This window comes from Arachis hypogaea, chromosome 20, assembly GCF_003086295.3.
Source record: "Arachis hypogaea cultivar Tifrunner chromosome 20, arahy.Tifrunner.gnm2.J5K5, whole genome shotgun sequence".
Classification (NCBI taxonomy): Eukaryota; Viridiplantae; Streptophyta; class Magnoliopsida; order Fabales; family Fabaceae; genus Arachis; species Arachis hypogaea.
Genome location: NC_092055.1, coordinates 136,918,646 through 136,941,317, shown reverse-complemented (window position 1 = coordinate 136,941,317; position 22,672 = coordinate 136,918,646). Strand labels below are relative to the sequence as shown.

The following is a 22,672-nucleotide window of genomic DNA, read 5'->3' as shown; positions in this document are numbered from 1 at the left end:
GATTGATTTTGGTATATACGTAATATAATTGTTTTTATATATACATATACATGCCCGACGAAAAATACAGTATTTATTATTTGTGATCTTTCTATGTTTTTTCTTTTTAATTATAATATTTTCATAATTTATTTTCGTTCTTACTTCAAATTTTAAACTTTTATTTTGTTCATCTTTTTCTTGGATTGAAATTTATATTAAGACCATGATTATCATAACAAAAACCCTCATCACCTATATATCCCTACACTATTCCAAGCATCAATCATTGGCTTCCTTTAGCCAAAGCCTTTATGTTTTAGCTTTGTTCGTCATCCTTGCTTTATGGAACTCTCGGGTAACAATGTCTCGCGAGCTTGTTGAGCTAGAGGCATGGTAGAACATGGGAAGTATTACAGAGATGTTGCTGAAAAAGAAAAACGTTACCAAATATTCAAAGAAAACGTTGAGTTCATTGAGTCATTCAATGCTAATAATAAGAACTTAACTTTCAAACTTGGTGTTAATCAATTTGCTGACCAAACCTTTGAAGAATTTAAGGCTTCATCACTTAATGGGAAAAAGGGGTCACTTGGTTTATTGGGGATGGAAGAAATAAAAACACCTTTTAGGTATGAAAATGTCACAGACATTCCTGAAACTATAGACTGGAGGAAAAGAGGTGCTGTTACTCCAATCAAGGACCAGAAAGATTGTGGTATGTAATTACCATATATAATTGTATTTTTCATGTTTATTTCTATTATTATTATTTCAGGTTAAGGAATTTCCGTGTATAGTATATGATGATGAACTGAGTTTTATATTTTTATCTAAATATTAGTCTATTAGATTTTTTTGCATGTAACATTTTTGAGAAGATAATTTTATATTACTAATATAAAATAATTCGATATTATATATAAAATAAAATTTAATTTGATATTTGGATATTCTTTAAACACATTTAATATGCATTTTTTTATGTATTGTAAAAACATATAGCTATTTATTTTCAAATTGAATGTTTTAAAAATAATGTTGAAAACTAAAAATAATGATGAAAATTTGTTTATTTTTTGGTACATAGATGAAATATAATTTTAAAACATACAACATATTTTTTGTTATATGTATATCGATCATATTAATGTATTAGCTAGTAGGCACTAATATACCTATTAATCTAATTATTTTTATAAATTAAGTATGTACAATAATAACAAATATACGAGCTAGATTAGTTAAGACACTAATATATAAAAATTTAATTACCAAAATGTTTAGTAATTAAAGAAATTTAACTAAAAATAACCATAACTTATGTTTAATATTATTAATTATTACAATAATTAATAAATATTAAATAAGACAAACTCTTATTTTTCTTTTTGTTTCTCTAACATTATTGAATTAATTATTTGCCAACGGAAGTTGATATTTGTTCTTCCCTTTTTTACCAACACTATAGGTAGCTGTTGGGCTTTTGCAGCCGTGGCTACAGTAGAAGGTATCCACCAAAGGATAAGTGTAGGGCCACCACTTTTATTGAAATTTGGCCAGCATTTAACCATCAAAGGAAAAATGATTAATCCTACACTATTAGATCTCATCTCACATCATTAAAAATATTGATAATGACTAATTGATGGCTAAACATCACAAATTCTGCTGCTCCCTAGCACTCCTCTCCACCAAATTAGCACAGGAAAATTAGAATCCCTCTCAGAGCAAGAACTAGTAGATTGTGTTAGAGGAAAATCTGGTGGATGTAGTGGCGGTTTCGTGGAAGATGCCTTCAAATTCATAGCTAAAAAAGGAGGGATTGCAAGTGAAGCAAAATACCCTTACAAACATGTTGATAGGACTTGCAATTCTAAGAAGAAGGAACCTGTAGCCTCTATCAAGGGCTACGAAAAGGTTCCTAAAAACAATGAAAAGGCGCTCCTCAAAGCCGTCGCGAACCAACCGGTCGGAGTTGACATTGAAGCCGGACAAAAGGCTTTCCAGTTCTACTCTGGCGGGGTTTTCACCGGAAAATGTGGAACTAAGAGCGACCATGTTGTTGCCGTAGTTGGTTACGGTTCAACCGAAGATGGTACTAAGTATTGGATAGTAAAAAATTCATGGGGCAAAAATTGGGGCGAAAATGGTTACATGAGGATGAAGAGAGACATAAAATCTAACAAGGGTTTATGTGGTCTTGCTATGAATCCTCTTTATCCGGTTGCTTTTGCTTAATTAATTAAGTACTCTAGTTCATGCATGCATGATGTGATAATAATAATTAAGCTAAATCTATCGTTATCATCATACTATAAATAAAAATAAAGGGCTAATTGTTATTATTATATGCATATGCATGCTCTTAATTTAAGCTTCTCGTGTGTTTGTAAGTACTGGTGTTATGTATGAAAAATAATCTTATTCTCAATCATATAAAGAAATGGTCCTTGGTATATATGCCATATATTCAATGCTTTTGTTTCCTCTTAGATTCTAGCATTATTATTGTAGTATATATATGCCATAGTCTATGATATTGACATTTTTTTTATAAAGATGAATGCTATATCAGTATATCCTAAGTATTCTCAGCTAAAAGGAATAAAAGGACAATAAAGAGCTTAATCATATGAAGGAACAATGTACAAACAGATTCATGTTCAGTACCCAAGCGAAGCTTATTTCATTCCCGTTATTTTTTAAGATTTTTTTTCTCTACATTTGTTATATCTAACAATAAAAATAATTGATAAAAAATAAAAAAAAAATATTTTTTTATACCTGTTCAGGTCCAGCCCAGCTGGCCCAATGCTCGAATCTGAGCGGCCGGCCGACCCGACGGGTTGACAAAATCCGAACCGGTGAACGATCCAAGCATCCCTCCACGAGGCACCTGACAGCTGGGGAAGGAAATTTTCTGAAAGGTGGGACTACCCATGAGGGGTTCACCCCAGCACGGACTATATAAGGGGAGGGTCCTACCCCTTCTAGAGGTATGACACCTATCCCTTATTTTTTTCTGCCACCTTGTATAAATTCTGACTTGAGCGTCGGAGTCCTTTTTACTGGTGGCTTCCCCCCACGTCGCACCAACCAGTTTGAAAGATCCTCGAGCCCTCCTCCACTCCCCACCATGCCAGTCTGTGAGATCCCGTCACTCGAGAACGATCCGGATCCAGATCCCCTGTCAATCTAGAGTATCCAACACCCCCGACCTATTCAGGAACCGAACAACCGAACAATACCATAAAAAATATACAAAAGACTGAAAAGAGTATATAATTAATAACGCTCTTTTAATGAGAGTGATTTTTGTTGGTGTTGGACCAACTTAGATAAAACTTGGATAAAAAATACTTGGATAAGTAGCATAGTTAGAAAATAATTCATTACCACGTCATATATGACTTTAATTTAAAAAAATTGTGATGGAAGTTAAAGTTAGTTTATAAACCAACTAACACATGATATAATTTATAGGTTGATTTCAGAATCTAAATTCTAAATTCCTCCAACTTCTCCGCGACTTCACCAATAGAGCCTCCATCTTCATGCGGGTGCTGAATTCAACACTCTCACTTTGTGTTGATGGGGATCACAAAATCTCCCTGCACTACTTCTTATGATTCCCATTCCGATTTATACGTCGATGTTCTCCAATCCGCTATCAAATCCAGAGACCCTTTTGTCGGAAGATCCGTTCATGCTCGAATCATCAAACACGGCCTTCACTTGGGTGTCTTCTTGATGAACAATCTCCTCAATTTTTATGCTAAAACTGGTTCCTTCTCTGATGTTCACCGCGTGTTCGCTGAAATGCCATTGAAGACCATTTTCTCTTGGAACAACATTCTGTCAGCATATGCCAAAAGGGAGAACTTCGAAGCTGCACAGCGAGTGTTTGATGAAATTCCTGAACCCGATTCTGTTTCCTGGACTTCAATGATAGTGGGGTATAACATGTTGGGTCATTTTGATAATGCCATTCATATGTTTCTCAGGATGATTTCATGTGGAGTGTCGCCAACCCAGTTCACATTTACCAATGTTCTTGCTTCATGTGCTGCAACTGAAGCACTGGATATTGATAGAAAAGTTCACTCCTTCATTATAAAACTTGGATTATCCAGTGTTGCTCCTGTGGCCAATTCACTTCTTAACACGTATGCAAAGTCAGTTGATTCAGTAATGGTGAAGGTTGTGTTTGGCCGGATGAGGTTAAAAGACAAATCAACTTGGAATACTATGATTTCGATGCATATGCATTTTAGTCAACTTGACCTTGGACTTGCCCTTTTTCAGGAAATGACTGATCCAGACATTGTCTCTTAGAATTCAATCATTACAGGATATACTCATCAAGGACATGATGTCAAAGCCCTTGAAATTTTTTCGCTTATGCTTAACAGTTCATCTTCAAAGCCAGATAAGTACACCTTGGGAAGTGTTCTGTCAACTTGTGCCAATCTTGAAAATTTGAAACTTGGGAAACAAATCCATGCGTACATGGTAAGAGCTAATATAGACATATCTGGAGCCGTGAGAAATGCTCTGATCTTAATGTATGCAAAGGCTGGTGGCAATGAAATTGCTCATGGGATTGTAGATATTACAGGTATCTCAAATCTTGATGTTATAGCATTCACATCACTGCTAGATGGCTTTGTCAAAATTGGGGATATAAACCTGGCAAGAGATATATTTGACTCACTAGAATTTTGAGATGTAGTTGCATGGACAGCCATGATTGTAGGTTATGCACAGAATGGTTTACTTAGCGATGCTTTGGATCTCTTCAGGAAAATGGTTAGAGATGGTCCAAAGCTAAACAACTATACATTAGCAGCGGTTTTAAGTGTCTTTTCAAGCTTGGTTTCTCTTGGTCACGGTAAGCAGCTTCAGGCAACTGCCACAAGATTGCAAGAAGCATCATCAATTTCTGTTGGTAATGATTTAATTACTATGTATTAAAGATCAAGAAGCATCAGAGATGCAAGGAAAGTATTCAAACAGATATGCTCTAACAAGAATAAATTGACTTGGACTTACATGATTATAGCTCTATCTCAACATGATTTTGGAAAAGATACCGTAGAACGGTTCGACACTATGCTGAAACTTGACATAGAGCCTGACCAAATTACTTATGTTGGTATCTTGTCTGCTTGTTCGCACGTGGGACTGGTACAATAGGGTAAGAGTTACTTTAGTTTAATGAAAAATGTTCATCACATTGAAGGTAACTTTTTTGGGACGTGGAACCGAGTACACCGCTTCATCAAAAGAAGAATAGGGAAAGAAACTCATCTTTATGGCAGTGCCAAATCTTATGTTGAGGTGTGATAGCAATCCAATGCTGGTTTGTGACAATTCAAATATTCAATGCATTAATAAGCATGAGTATTTATGCAAATGCAACATACAATTTTATTTTTATTTTTATTTTTTTTGTTACGATTAACCTACCCATTGAAATAGATATATTTTTTCCAATTCAGGTTCTTTGGTTAGTTGGAGGAGCAAGGTTATTCTACCTAATTTTTTATGGCCTTGCATGTATTCAAATTTTTTTTGTTAAGAGTTGCATGGGTTCTCTAAATGTAAATGGTATATCACGTTAACGCAAAATAACAATTTTCTGCTATATGATTACTCAGAAATAACTTAATAATAATATTTATCAATCGTGCCAATTATTAATTCATAAATCATAATCTTATATTCTAGTTGGGTGCATGCCAGAAGTGTGTTCATTTTTCAACTAACTCACAGGAATTGACTGCTAATCTGTCTAAATACACATTATGTTGTGACAAAAATTCTTAATTTAGCATCATATGTAAGGCTGGTTCCATAAAATTTGTGGTCCAGCTTCACAAAAAAAAATTGGTGTCCAGCATTACTCGATCATAAATGCAAATAAGCTAACAGTTGCAGATGAATTCACATCCTATATCCTAATTGGCTAACTAACCAGTACATATGATTTGTATGGATTATGGAATCATCATGCTAATGATGTATGATTCATGGGATGCATGAGGAAGTAAAGTAACAATTGGCAGGAACTAATTAATTTAAGTAAAGTTAAACTCAATCATCTTATATAATGTTATGTGACTTTAATTTGAAGATATACGGAGATGCATGGAGACTAGGAGAGGAGGAATCTTTATACAAGTTCAGCGTGATATTATATTATTAGAGGAATGTTAGGAGCAGCAACTTTTGTGATTTGTAGCCATCAAATAACCATCAATGATGGTTTTAATGGTGTGAGATTAATGTGAGATTTCATCCAATGGCTCACTTTTCTTTGCTGATTACATGCTGGCCAAAATTTAACAAAATTGCTGGTCCCCTAGACTTTTCCATATTATTATTCCAATAATAAAAGAATAAATTGTTAGTTAAGAACTAGGAGTGTGGTTGTTTGTCATGAATTATATTTCTTCTCTTGGTAGCAATTAATACATCTTTTTATTTATTAACTATGTAGAATAATATTAAATATGAGATTAGTTTAGATGATAAATTACTTAAATTCAAACTAAGCCATGAAACTAAAAATGAATTTATTTTCTAATTGACGAGTGCGAGCTCATAGAAGAATGTTGTTATTGTCAGTAGTTTGCGAAGAGAAATGGAATAGGAACAAGAGTCAGCTTCCATTCATATGGAGAGTAAGATAATTCACTAATGGAGGTAACTATGAACATAGGTACAACTAGGTATTTTACTATGTCCACAAAGAGATCAAGAATGAGTTGAATGAAGTTGTCCAACGCTCTATTCCACAGGAATTTCTTCACCGGCTCGAGTGAACTGTTCCAAAGCTTTTGTGTGTTGTCTGGTAATTGGTTCAATTTTATCTTTCCATGGTCATCGGATGAGATCTTTGGGCGTGTTATCAAAGAAGAACAAATGTCTTAACACTTAAATTCTTCTAAACAAAGCATGATGAAGCCTGCACAGTACAAAGAAGAGTTTTCAACAGATAAAGCCAATGCCTTAGCTAATTGTACCGTAAACTGCAAAAAGAAATAATTTCTAAACAGAGTGTAAATTTTATCAAAGATTCATAATGTTGAAACCAAATAATAACTGTACTTTTCAGATTCCATTAATTCCATAATACACAATCACAAACAAACAAAGAAATAATATATGTAAATAGTTATTTACACTTATCATTTGATTACTGTAAACTGTTTTAACAGAATGACCGAATTCAAAAGTGTAAATTAAGCCCTTTATTTTATTTTTTTTTCAAATATGCATACTGAATAACTTTCATTCATATTACAAAATAATATGAACACTATAGTAAGAAAAGAAGCTCTACCAGCAACGGAAACAATTGGTTTTGTAAATTACGCCTTAGTTCCTATTCTTTTTTTTCGTATTCCTATTCCTTTATATTTGCCCATTATAAAGCTAACACTCACCTTATAAAGTGTCATAAACTCGTTAAATTCCCAGAATAAGCAAGGCAACAATTGCCCATGGTGAAGGTAATCAGTTGTTACCACTCTTGTTGGCCTCCTGAAATTGAAATAAAATTAGGCAATTAGCATTATAATTTTGTCATAATAGATACACCAATATAGCATAATCAAGGGAAAACCATTAAGTCAACGAGTTCATCAAATGAACAAGAGCTCAGGCCTGTCCCATTAGCTTCCTAACACATTCAAACAATAAATCAAAATTTCTTGGCAGCGCATTGCAGTTCATCATGACACACCATATATTAATGAATATAATACTCAGTATTAAAATATGAACAACTAGAGGCACGAAAATTAATTTACCAGACAATACAGTATAAATTTGTTTGCATTTTTTTTTTTTTGGGAAAAGAAAGAGTGAAATATAGTAGAGCAAACTAGAGGCAGTGATATCATAGGTATATAATTATAATTATAGTGATAATGAAAAATAATTTTATTATCTTATAATATAATATATCATAAAATTAGCTATGCCAAATGAGTTCCAAGCAAAGCTAGAATTTTTACTGCAAGTTTGTTAGGTATCAACCTCACTTCATTCCAATCACATAAGCTATTCGGGAAAATGGGTAAACAATTGATCAAAATGTACCTTTTCCCAAGTGCTTGAAGCCAATGGATTAACAGTTGTGATTCTCTTCTCTTTTTTATTCGGTGAATCTAACAATGCTTTTGCTAAAATATTCTCAATGCTAAGAGTGTCATTTTTTTCCAAGTTTGAACACTGCAAGACCCAAACATAGGAAATATACCATTCTTATTATAATAGAATCAACTCAGTACAAAATTTGTAAGAACCTCATCATTGTGAAAGGTTTATCTCCCTGTTAATCCCATATCTATTGATTTCCACAACTGAAAATTCGGATTTTGTGTTTACAGAAAAGCCAATATACCTCGTGAATCAATAACAAAAAAGCTAATATACCTTAGACGACGTGAGGCAAGGCATCGACAGCCCAACGGTGCGAGACAGGGCGGCGAAGGCGGGACAAGGCAGAGCATGGGCGATAACAGGACGGCGCGAAGCACGAACAAGAACACAAGCATTTGATTGACTCTGAAGCATTCTAGCGCGCGTCCACTTGAAGTCAGACCTCAGGCAAACTCATCTAAAAAAGTGAATGATTTTAAGCTCCTGTGTACATTTATATATTTTCAGTTTAATATACTTGTAAAAATTACTCCTCAGTTTTAGTCGGATACTTCATGAAATTCCACTGTTTCTTCTACCAGTAATCCTGACATGAACATGAACCATCATTGAAATGATGAAAACGTGTGGAGTCTCTTACAATAATTTCTCTACCGACAAGCTTAGAGATATATTTTATGGCGGAATGACAGTCATTGCAGACTCTAAGGTTCTTCATTATCCTTAGTGTGGCATATCCTGGAGTATTTAACAAAGCAAATGCAATAGCGAGTTTTTCGCTATGGTGTCTAAGGATTTGTTCCTTCACTTCTTGGTCTAGATCATGCAAGACAGAATCAGTGTCTGGAATAAAGCCCATTTTCTTTATCTCCGTCCATATTTTTGAAATCATTTTATATATTGCATCTCTTTGTGGATGAAGCCCATCTTCAACCCCAAAAATATGGACCTTGTTCTGGATTTGAACCCAGCTTATTCCTTGTTCCTTCTTTACTGCTCTGTCCTTCATTGCTTTCCTAATCATAGCAGCATCTTTCCATCTTCCACAAGCTGAAAGCGTATTAGCAAGTGCCGAGTAAGCCCCACTATTGTTGGGATCAAGAAGAAGCAAATTTTCAGCTGCCACTTTAGCTAAATCCACATTTTTATGAACCCTGCAAGAAGCCAAAAGTGAACCCCAAGCTATAACATCTGGTTCAACAGACATGTTTTTTATAAAATGATATGCTTCTTCAAGCAATCCAGCACGCCCAAGCAGGTCAATCATGCAAGCATAATGGCTAGAAGTGGGTTCAATGTGATGAACATTTTTCATTAAACTAAAGTAACTCTTACCCTGTTGTACCAATCCCACATGCGAACAAGCAGACAAGACACCAACATAAGTAATTTGGTCAGGCTCTATATCAAGTTTCAGCATAGTGTCAAACAGTTCTACGGCATCTTTTCCAAAACCATGTTGAGCTAGAGCTATAATCATGCAAGTCCAAGTCAATTTATTCTTGTTAGAGCATATCTGTTTGAATACTTTCCTTGCATCTCTGATGCTTCCTGATCTTGAATACATAGTAATTAAAGCATTACCAACAGAAATTGATGATGCTTCTTGCAATCTTATGGCAGTTGCATGAAGCTGCTTACCGTGACCAAGTGAAGCCAAGCTTGAAAAGACACTTAAAACTGCAGCTAAAGTATAGTTGTTTGGCTTTGGACCTTCTCTAACCATTTTCCTGAAGAGATCCAAAGCATCGCTAAGTAAACCATTCTGTGCATAACCTACAATCATGGCTGTCCATGCAACTACATCTGGATATTCTAGTGAGTCAAATATATCTCTTGCCGGGTTTATATCCCCAATTTTGACAAAGCCATCTAACAGTGATGTGAATGCTATAACATCAAGATTTGAGATACCTATAATATCTACAATCCTATGAGCAATTTCAATGCCACCAGCCTTTGCATACATTAAGATCAGAGCATTTCTCACGGCTCCAGATATGTCTAGATTAGCTCTTACCATGTACGCATGGATTTGTTTCCCAAGTTTCAAATTTTCAAGATTGGCACAAGCTGACAAAACACTTCCCAAGGTGTACTTATCTGGCTTTGAAGATGAACTGTTAAGCATAAGCGAAAAAACTTCAAGGGCTTTGACATCATGCCCTTGATGAGTATATCCTGTAATGATCGAATTCCAAGAGACAATGTCTGGATCAGTCATTTCCTGAAAATGGGCAAGTCCAAGGTCAAGTTGACCAAAACGCATATGCATTGAAATCATAGTATTCCAAGTTGATTTGTCTTTCAACCTCATCCGGTCAAACACAACCTTTGCCATTACTGAATCACCTGACTTTGCATACATGTTAAGAAGTGAATTGGCCACAGGAACAACACTGGATAATCCAAGTTTTACAATGAAGGAGTGAACCTTTCTACCAATATCCAGTGCTTCAGTTGCAGCACATGAAGCAAGAACATTGGTAAATGTGAACTGGGTTGGCGACACTCCACATGAAATCATCCTGAGAAACATATGAATGGCATTATCACAACGACCCAACATGTTATACCCCACTATCATTGAAGTCCAGGAAACAGAATCGGGTTCAGGAATTTCATCAAACACTCGCCGTGCAGCTTCGAAGTTCCCCCTTTTGGCATATGCTGACAGAATGGTGTTCCAAGAGAAAATGGTCTTCAGCGGCATTTCAGCGAACACGCGGTGAACATCAGAGAAGGATCCAGTTTTAGCATAAAAATTGAGGAGATTGTTCATCAAGAAGACACCCAAGTGAAGGCCATGTTTGATGATTCGAGCATGAACGGATCTTCCGACAAAAGGGTCTCTGGATTTGATAGCGGATTGGAGAACATCGGCGTATAAATCGGAATGGGAAGCATAAGAACTAATGCAAGGAGGTTTTGTGATCCCCATCAACACAAAGTGAGTGTTGAATTCAGCACCCGCATGAAGATGGAGGCTCTATTGGTGAAGTCGCGGAGAAGTTGGAGGAATTTAGAATTTAGATTCTGAAATCAACCTACAAATTATATCATGTGTTAGTTGGTTTATAAACTAACTTTAACTTCCGTCACAATTTTATTAAATTAAAGTCATATATGACGTGGTAATGAATTATTTTCTGGGCTATGCTACACATCCAAGTATTTTTTATCCAAGTTTTATTCAAGTTGGTCCAACACCTACAAAAATCACTCTCATTAAAAGAGCATTATTACCAATGTTCTGAAAACCAATTCGAACCGGCCGGTGAAACCAGTTGAACCGCAAACCGATGATCATTATGGTTCAGTTATATATCAAAACCGAGAAAAATGAAAACCGGTATTGAACCGTTAAACCGGCCAGTTACCGGTTGGTCGAACCAAACTGGAACTCGGCCGGTTTTTTTATTTTGCCCAAAAACCTCAAAACGCAGCGTTTAGCATTCAGTAACCCCCCACAACCCTTACCACCAAGGTTCTGAGAACCGGACCGGTCATCAAACCGTTCCAGTCACTGGTTTACTGGTTTGCTGGTCCAACCGGTCTAACTGTGGTTCAACCAAAAAAACCGTTTTAGAATAAAATAATAAATAAATGAGAAAGTCTAAGGGGTCAGCAATTTTGCAATTTTGTTAAAATTTGGTCAGCACTTAACCATCAAAAGTAAAATAAGTAATTCTGCACCATTGGATATAATCTCCCACCATTAAATACACTTATGATGGTTGATTGATGGTTATATATCACAATTTCTGCTGGTCCCCTAGCACTCCTCTAAATAAATTATAAATAAACTTCCTAGAATATAGAAGCAGCTTGTGAGTGACTATTAAAAGAAAATGCCAATTCAAATAGTACAAAGTGTGAAGATATCAGATAAAGAAACCCAATAACCAGCACTATAATCACTGTTCCAAGAAGTCCGGAGAGAATGCAAAGCTAAATTAAAAACAGTAAATATAGAAAGTAACATTTCAAAGAGAGATAACAAGTATATCAATACTCGATACTCTTAATTGTTATTATCCTATTCCGCAACATATGCAAGCTATAATGTACAAATACTTCGTTTCTACTCAAATATCTGTACCATAGGCATATCTGCATCATATACTATTAAATTAAACTTCCTAATTGTGACTATAATTTTGATAAAATGGCCCTGTTTACATATTCCTATTTGTGCAAAATGGAAGGCAAGACTAGCTAGCTTTAATTCTCTTACAAGAAACTAGTATAAATTGGAAAACAAAAATGATAAAGCCATGAAATGATTCTATTAGTTCCTACTAAACAAAACAATTAGATCAAAACTAAGGGTGAATTTTCAGTATTAAGAAATTAACTGTGTCTCCTGAATCTCCAATTCAATTATGCCAATAATCCAAAGAGTTGACTTACTATACAATGAAGGAGTGCAGAAATAGAAGGAGAGATGAAGTGGTACCAGAGGGCAGAAAAAGAGTTAGTTTTCTTGTTCCTGCGAGTGTGAAAATTGAGAAAGATGATCAACACAAAGCAAGTGAAGAGTGGGGAGTGAACATCCACAACTGAGAAAGATGATCAACACAGCAGAGCCACAAAACACACCACAGCACACCAGAACCCAGAACCCACAGCAGTAGCACCACAGCCAGAAAATTAATAGCAGCACAAAATTAATACTACCAACAGCATTCAGCATTCTGCAAGAAAAAGTATCATTCAGCAACAAACAGCATTTGATTTGATTTCCATTTTTAACATTCAGCAACAAATATTACAAAACACACTAAATCACACTAAACCTGAAATCAATAAAGCTAAACAAAAAAATTTCAATAATAATTTGATTTCCATTTTTAGCAGCAACAATAAAATTTCAACAAAAAATCCAGGAATTAAAAAAAAAAGCAGCAGCACAAAATCAATTATTTGATTTCCATTAATCCATTCACAATTTCACATTCAAAAATCAGCAAACAGAGCATAAAAGGAAGAGAAGAACCAAAGAAGTGAAAGCAATGCACTAACCTTCGATGGAGACACGAACGGCGACCGGCGAGACGACGCCAAGCTACTACAACCTCAAATAGAGAAGCCAGGGATGACGGAGACAGGAGGAAGGAGGACGCCGGGCTACAAGAGAGGACGCGGAGGCGCCGACAGCACGGACCGCGGCGGCACTGTCTCAGAACTGTTGCAGGGAGAACCTAGGGTTTTGGTTGGGTGATTTTGAACTTTGCTTCAGTTCAAAGATAGTGATTCACGAACAGGGGGTGTTGGGGGAAGAGAGTGAGTGAGTGAGGGCCAAGGTTCTGAAAACTGGCTGCTGCGCAATGGAGGGGAAGTGAGCGAGCACGAGGCGGTGGCTGTTCGAAGGAAACAGTGGTGGCTGTTCGAAGGAACGAAGCCGGCGGCGGCACGAGACGGTGGCTGGACAGAGGTGAGCTCGATGAGATTGAGAGGATTGAGGAGCCCTCCCCCTGACTAAGTGTGTGTGCGAGATTGAGAGAAGCTCGATTAAGACTTGGCTTGCGCGATAGAGTAAGAGTTAGGGATTGCTGGTGATTGAAACGGCGACATTTAGTTGCCTTCTCTAAAAACCGGCCGGGTCACAATTCGGTTCGACCAACCGGTTCCAGACCAGTTTTGAAATCTGCAATTTTACCTGTTGTCCGAACCGCTTTTTTCGACGGTTCACGGTTCAACCGGTTCGACCGGCCGGTCCGAACCGGTTTTCAGAACCTTGGTATATATACAAAAAGGTAATACAACAAACGTCATTTTTCATTTTTTTTTTTGAGAAACAAATTGTTTATTTAATTTTTTTTTTCTTTTTTGTGCATAATGATATATATCTGATATCATTATATACATGTCATGTTCAAAACAAATATACATCTCTTAAGAGATTATTTCAGACTTCAGTCCGTGTTAATTAGTGCTAAAAAATGATGTCGCATTCATAAGACGAAAAGAATATCCGAAAATTTTCGACTAATTCTTAGTTTCAATAGAATTCAGCTTTTGGTGGAACTAATTACGACTCTTTTTTTTATGTGATTTTTTTTTAAGATAGACTGGACAGCCTTTAATTTTAAGTATCATAAACTCACCCACACTACACACTCACATATATTTAAGGGTTCTATCTACTACTTAATCATTATCAAAATTTGAATTTAGATCAAGATTCTGAAAACCATACCAGTCATCAAACTGCTTTAGTCACTAGTTCACTGGTTCATTGATCCAACCGGTCCAACCGGTGGTTTAACCGAAAAAACCGTTTTAGAATAAAATAATAAATAAATTATAAAGGACCAAAGATGAAGATATTCCAAGAACTCCTATTAGATGCAACAGCATTCAACATTATCACATATTCTCACGCACATATACAAAGCCTTAACTCAAAGAACAACCACAGCAAGTGAGTTGGAAAGAAAATGTAAACACCGAAACAATCACAGGCATACAGAACATGTGAATATTATTATAGCAAACATAATAATAAAATAGCTCTTCTAATGCGTCTCCGAAAATATCCCAAATCAAGAAAACTACATAATCTGATCCACTTGATTCAGAAAGCTACATATATTAGAAAAATTAAGAATCAACTAAAAGAAAAAGAAAAGGAAGGCCTGGTTGATTCGATTCAATTGCCTGAGATGAAGAATCAAACAGGGCTGAGAAGCTGAGAGTTTAAATGTTAAACCTCAATATTCAAATAACATGACTCCATTATTGTTATTATTACACCCTTCTAATGTCACAAACTCAATATATATTATAGTCCGTTGACACTTGTGTATTCACAACTTGGCCTCATCATTTTGATTCATACCTTAAGTAGAAGAAAAAGTCCCAATTAGCTTTCGTTACAATTTTATCCAGAGAGTTGGGGTTTTGGTTCGGAGTTCATGCCAATGATAATGACGAGAGGGATGAATCCGTGAATCAGTAACATAGGCAGTGCAAATTTTAACAAAGTTCATCACAATTATTAACAACAACAACAAAAAGCACTGAAGGAACACTCAGTAATATAGACAGTGAAAATTTTTAACAAAGCTCATCACAATGATTAACAACAACAAAAAGCACTGAAAGAACAGTGAATCAGTAACATGGGCAGTGTAAATTTAAAATTTAAAAGTTATCAATTTAAAATTTATCATCAAATACAATCAGTGAGCAAAGCCAATCAATCAAGCACTGACTGAGCATTCTGTTCTGATTCTGTGACTGGGAAGCAACAAATTCAGCAACAAATTCAAGTTACAGCAACAAATTTAACAAATCCTAGTAAAGTCCTGATTTACAGCAAAAAGGCAAATTTATTGATTACCAATTCAGCAACACGCAAAAATACAAGGAGAAGGGAAATCTGAAAAAGAGAGAACACTAAACCAAAACATTAACCAATAATCACAAAACACTAAACCTTCACCCAGCAATTACAAACAAAGCCAGCAATTACAAACATTAGCAAATTATAAAACATTCCAAAACACTAAACCTTCACCCAGCAAAACCAGCAACTACAAACAAAGCCATCAGTAAATTTGAACAAAAAAATTAAGAGCCATCAGCAACTAACAGAGCCATCGAGCCATCAGTAACAGAGCAAAGAATTGAAAGCAACAGACTTAACAGAGCCATCGAGCCATCAGTAAATTTGAAAAAAAAAAAATTACAGCCATCAGCAACCAGCAAATACAAGACAGGTCCATCAGCAGCAGACAATTACAATTTACAAAACATTACAAGAAAAATGGAACAAAAATTGAACAACAATTTCAGAACTTCAAATGAAGAAGAAGACCGAACATTCAGAAATTAAAAGGAAGAAGCGGAGGCGCGGAATTGAAAGCAGGGCCACTAACCTGGGTTCCGTGCCGAGAAGCCAGCGAAGATGAAAACGACGTGCCGAGCTACCTGGGGAAGAGGAAGATGAAAACGACGTGCCAGCGAAGATGAAAACGACACGGGGAAGAGGAAGCAGCGGCGGCGCTGAGGACTTGGGGACGGCGGCGGCGATGAAGGGCTAGGGTTTTCCTTGGCTTCAGAGGTCTCCCCGGAGTGCACGAATGATTTTTTTGGGGGGGGGGGGGGTGTGCTTGGTTCACGAATGGTTCTGCTTTTTTTTTTTTTCTTTTTTCAAATAAACAAAACGGCGTCCTTTTGTTCGAACCGGCCGGTTATCGGTTCGGTCCAACCGGCCGGTTTGATGGTTTTTAAATATTTTTCTTTTCAACGGTTATAAATATTGGACCGGATTTTTTTATTGTCGATTCTCGATTGAACCAGATCGACCGGTCCAGTTCGGTCCGATTTTTAAAACCATGATCTAGATACAACATATTAAAAGGCACCATATATTGTCACTCAACCAATGTCCAACCGCTTTATGTAATTAATAATGTTCTGAAAATCGGTTTGGACCGACCGGTCGAATCGCGAACCGGACACAAAAACGGTTCGGACAATCAACAAAACCGTAAAATCTAAAAAACGGAGTTGACCAGTGAACCGTTCGGTCAAACCGAACCGTGACCCGGCTGGTTTTTGGGCTGGACAGCAAAACGCTGCCGTTTCCGCCTCTGAAACCCTAAATCAATGTTCTGATCCCTAATTGCCTTTAGCCCTTCACAATTCTCATCGAGCTTCAGAATCAGATAACGCCATCACAGTCTCACAGTCTCACATGGCCACACGGGTTCGTTGTCGAGCAGTCACCTCCGTCGCGCAGTCACCTCCGTCGAGCAGTCACCTCCGTCAAGCAGTCACCTCCGTCGCGCAGTCACCTCCTTCGACCAGTCACCTCCGTCGCGCAGCAGCCGTCGTTCCTTGGAACAGCCACCTCCATCGCGTAGCAGCCGTCGTCCCTTCGAAGGTGCTCCACCACTGCTTGGTTCACTCGGCGTCGCTGTCTCCCACTCTCCCTATTGCATGTTCAGTTGAAGCCTTGAAGGTGCCTTTGAGCTTCCAGAGTTCCAGGTAATTTTTTTTAGTTATGAACTTATGATTGTTTGATTGAATCATTGAATAACTGTTGCATGATGAACTCTGATACTATGAACTCTGATACTGTGAACTCTGTTCATTGAGTAGCTCTTTGATTTTGTGACATGATGAACTCTGAAACTGTGAACTCTGAACTGATCCTGCTAAACTGAACTGGATTTTGTGACATGATGAACTGCTAAACTGTGAACTCTTTGATTGAGTAGCTCTTTGATTTTACCTTGTTTACTGAACTGGATTTTATTGTTTGTTGAATAATTGTGAATAATTTTAAATAATTTTGGATGTTGTTTGTTATGAACTTGAGAGTTGAGATTATTGGGTTGGATTGCTGTTGTTGATTTAATAAATTGTTCATTGAGTGGAAGATGGAAACCTGCCATGATAAACCTACTCCTGCCCTGTTAAACCTGTCATGTTAAACCTACTCAATTCATTTCATTCTTGGCATTCATAACAAGGCTTTTAAATTCATTGCAAGAGTTGTGGTAATCTTGATGAAGCTATAACAATGTAGGCATGGATAAATCATAAGCTTGATATCTAACACACTTTATTCCACAAACAGAAAATTCACATGACAGAAAAAAAGAGAAGAAAGAAAACACATGAAGCTTTGCATGGCCTCTGATCTCCTTTGATTGTTCTGTTAGGCAAATCCACAAACAAGTCTCGCAAGCCACAAGGGTTTAGATAAGTGAGAGATTAATTTATATATAGAGGTATTAGAAAGAAGCTTGATTTGGAGGCGATTAATTAATAATGATGAGCCATGATGTATTACATTATGATAATAATGATGGTGGTGGGGTTGATGACTCTAGTACTAATAATAAATGGTTTTGAGAAGAACCTCAGAGATAAGAGATACTTTCATCTCGTTTTTTTTCTTTGCTCACAAGTTATATATTGTGCTGGTAGAGTAGGAGTAGTTGTATTTGCACAATAAAAATGAAATCTAATTGTATATTTATATATGATTGATGCTGATTTAGATTAAAGTGGTAGTGGGTGGTGGTAGTAGTATATGTTATGCTGCACCACTTGATTTTTATGGTCTAAGTAATTGATGTATCAAGGAAGCAAAACTGCGGCAAGTTATGGCGGATTTTGACAATTGATGACAAACTTGGATGCTGGTATTTTATGGTTGATTGGTTGTTTTTGTTATTTGATTTTTGAGTTTGTATTTGAATGAGATTATAACATTCTAGTTTATGTAGTACTTTTAATTTGGATGATATTTTAAAATTTATATTAGACTATAATTATGTTTTAGTGTATTTATTTATATTTTATTTATTATTTTATTATATAACGATTTTTTTCGGTTCAACCACAGTTAAACCAATTGAATCTATGAACCAATAAACCAATAACTAGAGCGGTTCGATGACCGATTCGATTTTCAGAACCTTAGTAATTAACTACTTTAACTTAATTAGGTTTTTTTTTGTCATGAACTTAATTAGGTTGTCTTGAACTCTTTTTTTTTTTGGCGATAGTCTTGAACTCTTTATTATCCATATAAGTTACATGTGAAGTGAGGGGTATATTCCCCTTCCATCCATAAACAATGTTGATTAGCTGAACCAAATTGGGCTTAACCAGCCTTGGGATTATTTCCTGCCTTTATTGTAATCCCCTAAAGCCCAAATATTTGAGGCCCAGAGAGTCTGGTGTTGACTTCACCCAAAAGTTTTCAAATATTTTTGTTCGCCAATTTAGCCTAAAAAATCTATAGTAAAAGAATACCAAAAAATCATAGCCGAAAAAAAAAAAAAACCTCAAAATTATCATGATTACAATTTTATCTTTATGGAAAAAAAAAAGGGGGTATATCTAAAATAAGCTCAACAATTATGAGTTTATTGAATAAGCTAAACTTATATAGATCATTAAATTTTATTAGATGAAAATCAAAGGCTAATATAAAAGAAGAGCATTGATGGACTCTAATAAATATAGATTATTCTAGTATATAAATAAATACTTTAAATAGCAATATTTCAAAACATAATAATTTAAACGGCAATAAAATCTTTTATTCTTAAATAATTAAATATAAAATATATAAATATAAAATATATGAGTATTTTTTATTTATTAAAATTAATTATTATGTAAAATTTTTTATAATATTAAAAAATTATATTAAAATAATATTTTAAACTATAACATAAAAATATAAAATAATTAAAATTTTATTTTATATTAATTGATAAATAATTAGATTATTATATTTAAAATTTATTAACTAACTATTTTTATTAAAGATATTAATTTTTTATAAAAATATTTTAAAAATATAATTTATTTAAATTATTATATATAATACATAAAAATATTAATTTTTTATTTTTTTTAATTTAAAAAAATAATATAATTTTAAATACGTACCTTAAATAAAAAAGTTAATATTTTTATACATTATATATAATCTTTTAAATAAATTTTACTTTTACAAATATTTTGACAAAAAATTATATTATATAATAATATATTTAACAAAGTAATTAGTTAATAAATTTTAAATATAATAATCTAATTATTTGTCAAGTAATATAAAATAAATTTTAATTATTTCATATTTTTACGTTGTAGTTTAAAATATTATTTTAATATTATAAAAAAAATTTTGCATAATATTTAATATTAACGAATAAAAAAATTTATATTTTTTATATTTATTTATTTTATATTTTTTAGAATAAAAAATTTCTACCTTTATACAGTAAAATATGTGGTAATCTTCTTAATATATATATATATATATTAGGAGTGGAAAAACGGATTGAATTCATCGAGCCGATCTGCCGACCTGCTAAAAAAAGTGGGTCAGACTAGGATTTAAAACCTGTTAAATTAAAAAAATTCGTTAAACCCGCAAAATTTTTATGCAAAATTTTTTTATAATATTAAAAAATTATATTAAAATAATATTTTAAATTGTTTAACTGTAACAGATTTAATATGTTTTCTGATTTCAATGTTATTATACTATTATAATTATTTAATACATAAAAAAGTTAATAGATAGTATATATATTAGGGGTGGCAAAGCCAGCTGGCCCGCCTAGCCCGCCCTGCTTTATGGCGAATTGGCGGGCCAGCGGACTAGTCCGTTTGACTTTTTTATTTTGAAAAATAAAATTAATTAAAATTAACTAAAAAATAATAATTAAAAAATTAAATACAAATAAAAAATAGTCAAATTATAATATAATTTTTTTATTATTTTTTTTATTTTTAACTTCAATAAAATTGTTCAAAATAATATTCAATAGAACCATCTTTATTTTAAAAAAAAAAGTCACATAGTTTAAACATATATACGAAATTATAACATAAAATAAATAAAGTCACATAATTAAAACATATATACATAATTTGGCAAATTTTTTTAATTTGACAGATTTCAAATCCTAACCCGACCCATCTTTTTAGCAATTTTGGCGGGTCTACCCGACAGATTCGACCCGTTTTACCACCCCTATTATATATATATATAAAAAGAAGATTATCACATGTTTTATTATATAAAAGTAGAAACTTTTTTGTTCTAAAAAATATAAAATAAATAAATACAACAAATATAAATTTTTTTATTCATTAAGATTAACTATTATGCAAAATTTTTTTATAATATTAAAATGATATTTTAAACTACAACATGAAAATATAAAATAATTAAAATTTATTTTATACTACTTGATAAATAATTAGATTATTATATTTAAAAATTTATTACTTAATTATTTTGTTAAATATATTATTATATAATATAATTTTTTACTAAAATATTTGTAGAAGTAAAATTTATTTAAAAAATTATATATAATATATGAAATATTAATTTTTTATTTAGGTATGTATTTAAAATTATATTATTTATTCTATTTTTTTTTTAAAAATTTAAAAAAAATAAAAAAGTTAATATTTTCATGTATTATATATAATATTTTAAATAAACTATATTTTTAAAATATTTTTATAAAAAATTATATTATATAATAATATCTTTAATAAAAATAATTAGTTAATAAATTTTAAATATAATAATCTAATTATTTGTCAAATAATATAAAATAAAATTTTAATTATTTTATATTTTTATGTTACAGTTTAAAATATTATTATATATGTATTATTTTAAAAATATGAAAATTATAGGTCTAACCAAATAATATTTTTAACAATATAAAAATTATTATCTAATATAATAAAAGAAATTAGAGAAAGATAGATTTAATGTATTTCTTTTTATGAAAAATACTAGAGGGTCATCAAAATTTATTATTTTTGTCTATCAATTAATCATCAATATTTAAAAGTATGAGATAAAGAATATTGTTAGAGTATTAAACTAAAAAAATTGAATTGATAACTAAATAATGACAAAAAATAATAAATTCTGATAGCCCCTAACATTTATTTTCTTTTATTTCTAAAATAGTCTTTCATCATATGTATATGAATAAAAAAAATTCTTTTTTTCATTTACAAAACTTAAACCCAAAATTTCTTAATTAAAGAATAAGATATTCATATACTCATCATCTTTACTCATTTTGCATTGTAATAATTATATATATTTAATAAATAAAAAGAAATTAAAAAATACTTTTATACCTACTAATTTACTAATGTATATATCTATCTATTAATCTATTAATAATATATTAAAATAGAGGCTAAAGTAATCTCTAAATACATTGTTCTCTTTCTTAAACCAAATTAATAAGTACATTTATGCCCACCAAATTCAAACACAACAAATTCATTCCCATCTATTTTTTCAATGTGGTTACTTGTTCGGCCTGTATTCATAGAGCCAATCAGCTCCCATCCATCCAGAGTTTATTCTAATGTGACTGGCTTATTAATACAAGTCATTATTTAGCCACAAATTTATTACCCTTAGGTGATACGAAACGTAACCCAAAATAAGATGAAAAATCAAAGAAAAAGATTCATCTACTTCAATTTGATTTCTTGATACAACAGCTAAGAAAATCACTCTACCTCATCTGTTCACACTCAAATTTCTCAAAGAAATTTAAGAAAATTTCATTCATCAAATTAAGAATAAAAAGTGGCTACTAGGTTTTAGAGGATTTTTATACCTCTTAAATTTAAAACCCTAACTCATAAGTTTACTAGAATAAAAATATGGGCCAAATCATAATTGGGTCTAAAACAAACAAACAACAAATAAATAAATAAATAAATAAACATAGAATAAATTCTAAGAAAGTGATGTCTCTTTTAATTCATCTTGACTAATGAGAGTCTTCAATGCATCTTGTAAAATAGTAAGATATTTGACTTTTGATAATCGTTAATCATTGTCTTGCCCAATTCTTGATACATCTTCTGAACACATGATTTAGCCATGTTTGCAAAACCTTCTTTTATTCTCTTAGTTGTTGCTCTTGTAATTGGACCAATTGGCATATGACAGTTCTCAGTTTATCCCATAGGGCTCGTA

General features: G+C 33.2%; 2 protein-coding genes, 1 long non-coding RNA gene and 1 pseudogene across 9 annotated transcripts; 3 read left to right on the top strand and 1 right to left on the bottom strand.

The window, feature by feature from the left end:
- Nucleotides 1-205: 205 nt before the first annotated feature.
- LOC112786471 (senescence-specific cysteine protease SAG39-like) lies at nt 206-2,456 on the top strand (annotated as a pseudogene).
- Nucleotides 2,457-3,573: 1,117 nt separating this feature from the next.
- On the top strand, nt 3,574-4,707 carry LOC112786909 (pentatricopeptide repeat-containing protein At2g22070-like). Its single transcript, XM_072231292.1, has 2 exons — nt 3,574-4,202; nt 4,395-4,707. The coding sequence occupies exons 1-2, from the start codon at nt 3,574-3,576 to the stop codon at nt 4,705-4,707; spliced, it is 942 nt and encodes a 313-aa protein (XP_072087393.1).
- A 1,836-nt stretch (nt 4,708-6,543) lies between these two features.
- LOC112786836 (pentatricopeptide repeat-containing protein At2g22070) lies at nt 6,544-16,308 on the bottom strand. 7 transcript variants are annotated; one of them, XM_072229166.1, is made up of 7 exons: nt 16,041-16,287; nt 13,180-13,893; nt 12,614-12,851; nt 8,428-11,201; nt 8,092-8,223; nt 7,434-7,530; nt 6,544-6,952 (listed from the first exon to the last, which is right to left on the bottom strand). In XM_072229166.1, the coding sequence occupies exon 4, from the start codon at nt 11,093-11,095 to the stop codon at nt 8,729-8,731; it is 2,367 nt and encodes a 788-aa protein (XP_072085267.1). In that variant the 5' UTR covers nt 11,096-11,201; nt 12,614-12,851; nt 13,180-13,893; nt 16,041-16,287; the 3' UTR covers nt 6,544-6,952; nt 7,434-7,530; nt 8,092-8,223; nt 8,428-8,728. The 7 variants fall into 7 exon arrangements, with proteins under 7 accessions (XP_072085267.1, XP_025685988.1, XP_072085269.1 ...); XM_025830203.2 differs by lacking the exon at nt 13,180-13,893 and having other exon boundaries at nt 16,041-16,308; XM_072229168.1 differs by lacking the exon at nt 8,092-8,223.
- Nucleotides 16,309-16,804: 496 nt separating this feature from the next.
- Nucleotides 16,805-18,459, top strand: LOC112784438 (uncharacterized). The gene is made up of 2 exons (XR_011878600.1): nt 16,805-17,154; nt 17,750-18,459. It is a non-coding gene; the product is annotated as an uncharacterized lncRNA (long non-coding RNA).
- The last annotated feature ends 4,213 nt before the right edge of the window (nt 18,460-22,672 follow it).

Excerpts from the sequence above, each read along its gene's own strand:
- LOC112786909 (XM_072231292.1), top strand. The coding sequence starts at position 3,574 with ATGGGGATCACAAAATCTCCCTGCACTACTTCTTATGATTCCCATTCC. Across the intron at positions 4,203-4,394 it reads GTTGTGTTTGGCCGGATGAG|TTCATCTTCAAAGCCAGATA; the intron begins GTTAAAAGACAA and ends TATGCTTAACAG.
- LOC112786836 (XM_025830203.2), bottom strand. The coding sequence starts at position 11,095 with ATGGGGATCACAAAACCTCCTTGCATTAGTTCTTATGCTTCCCATTCC.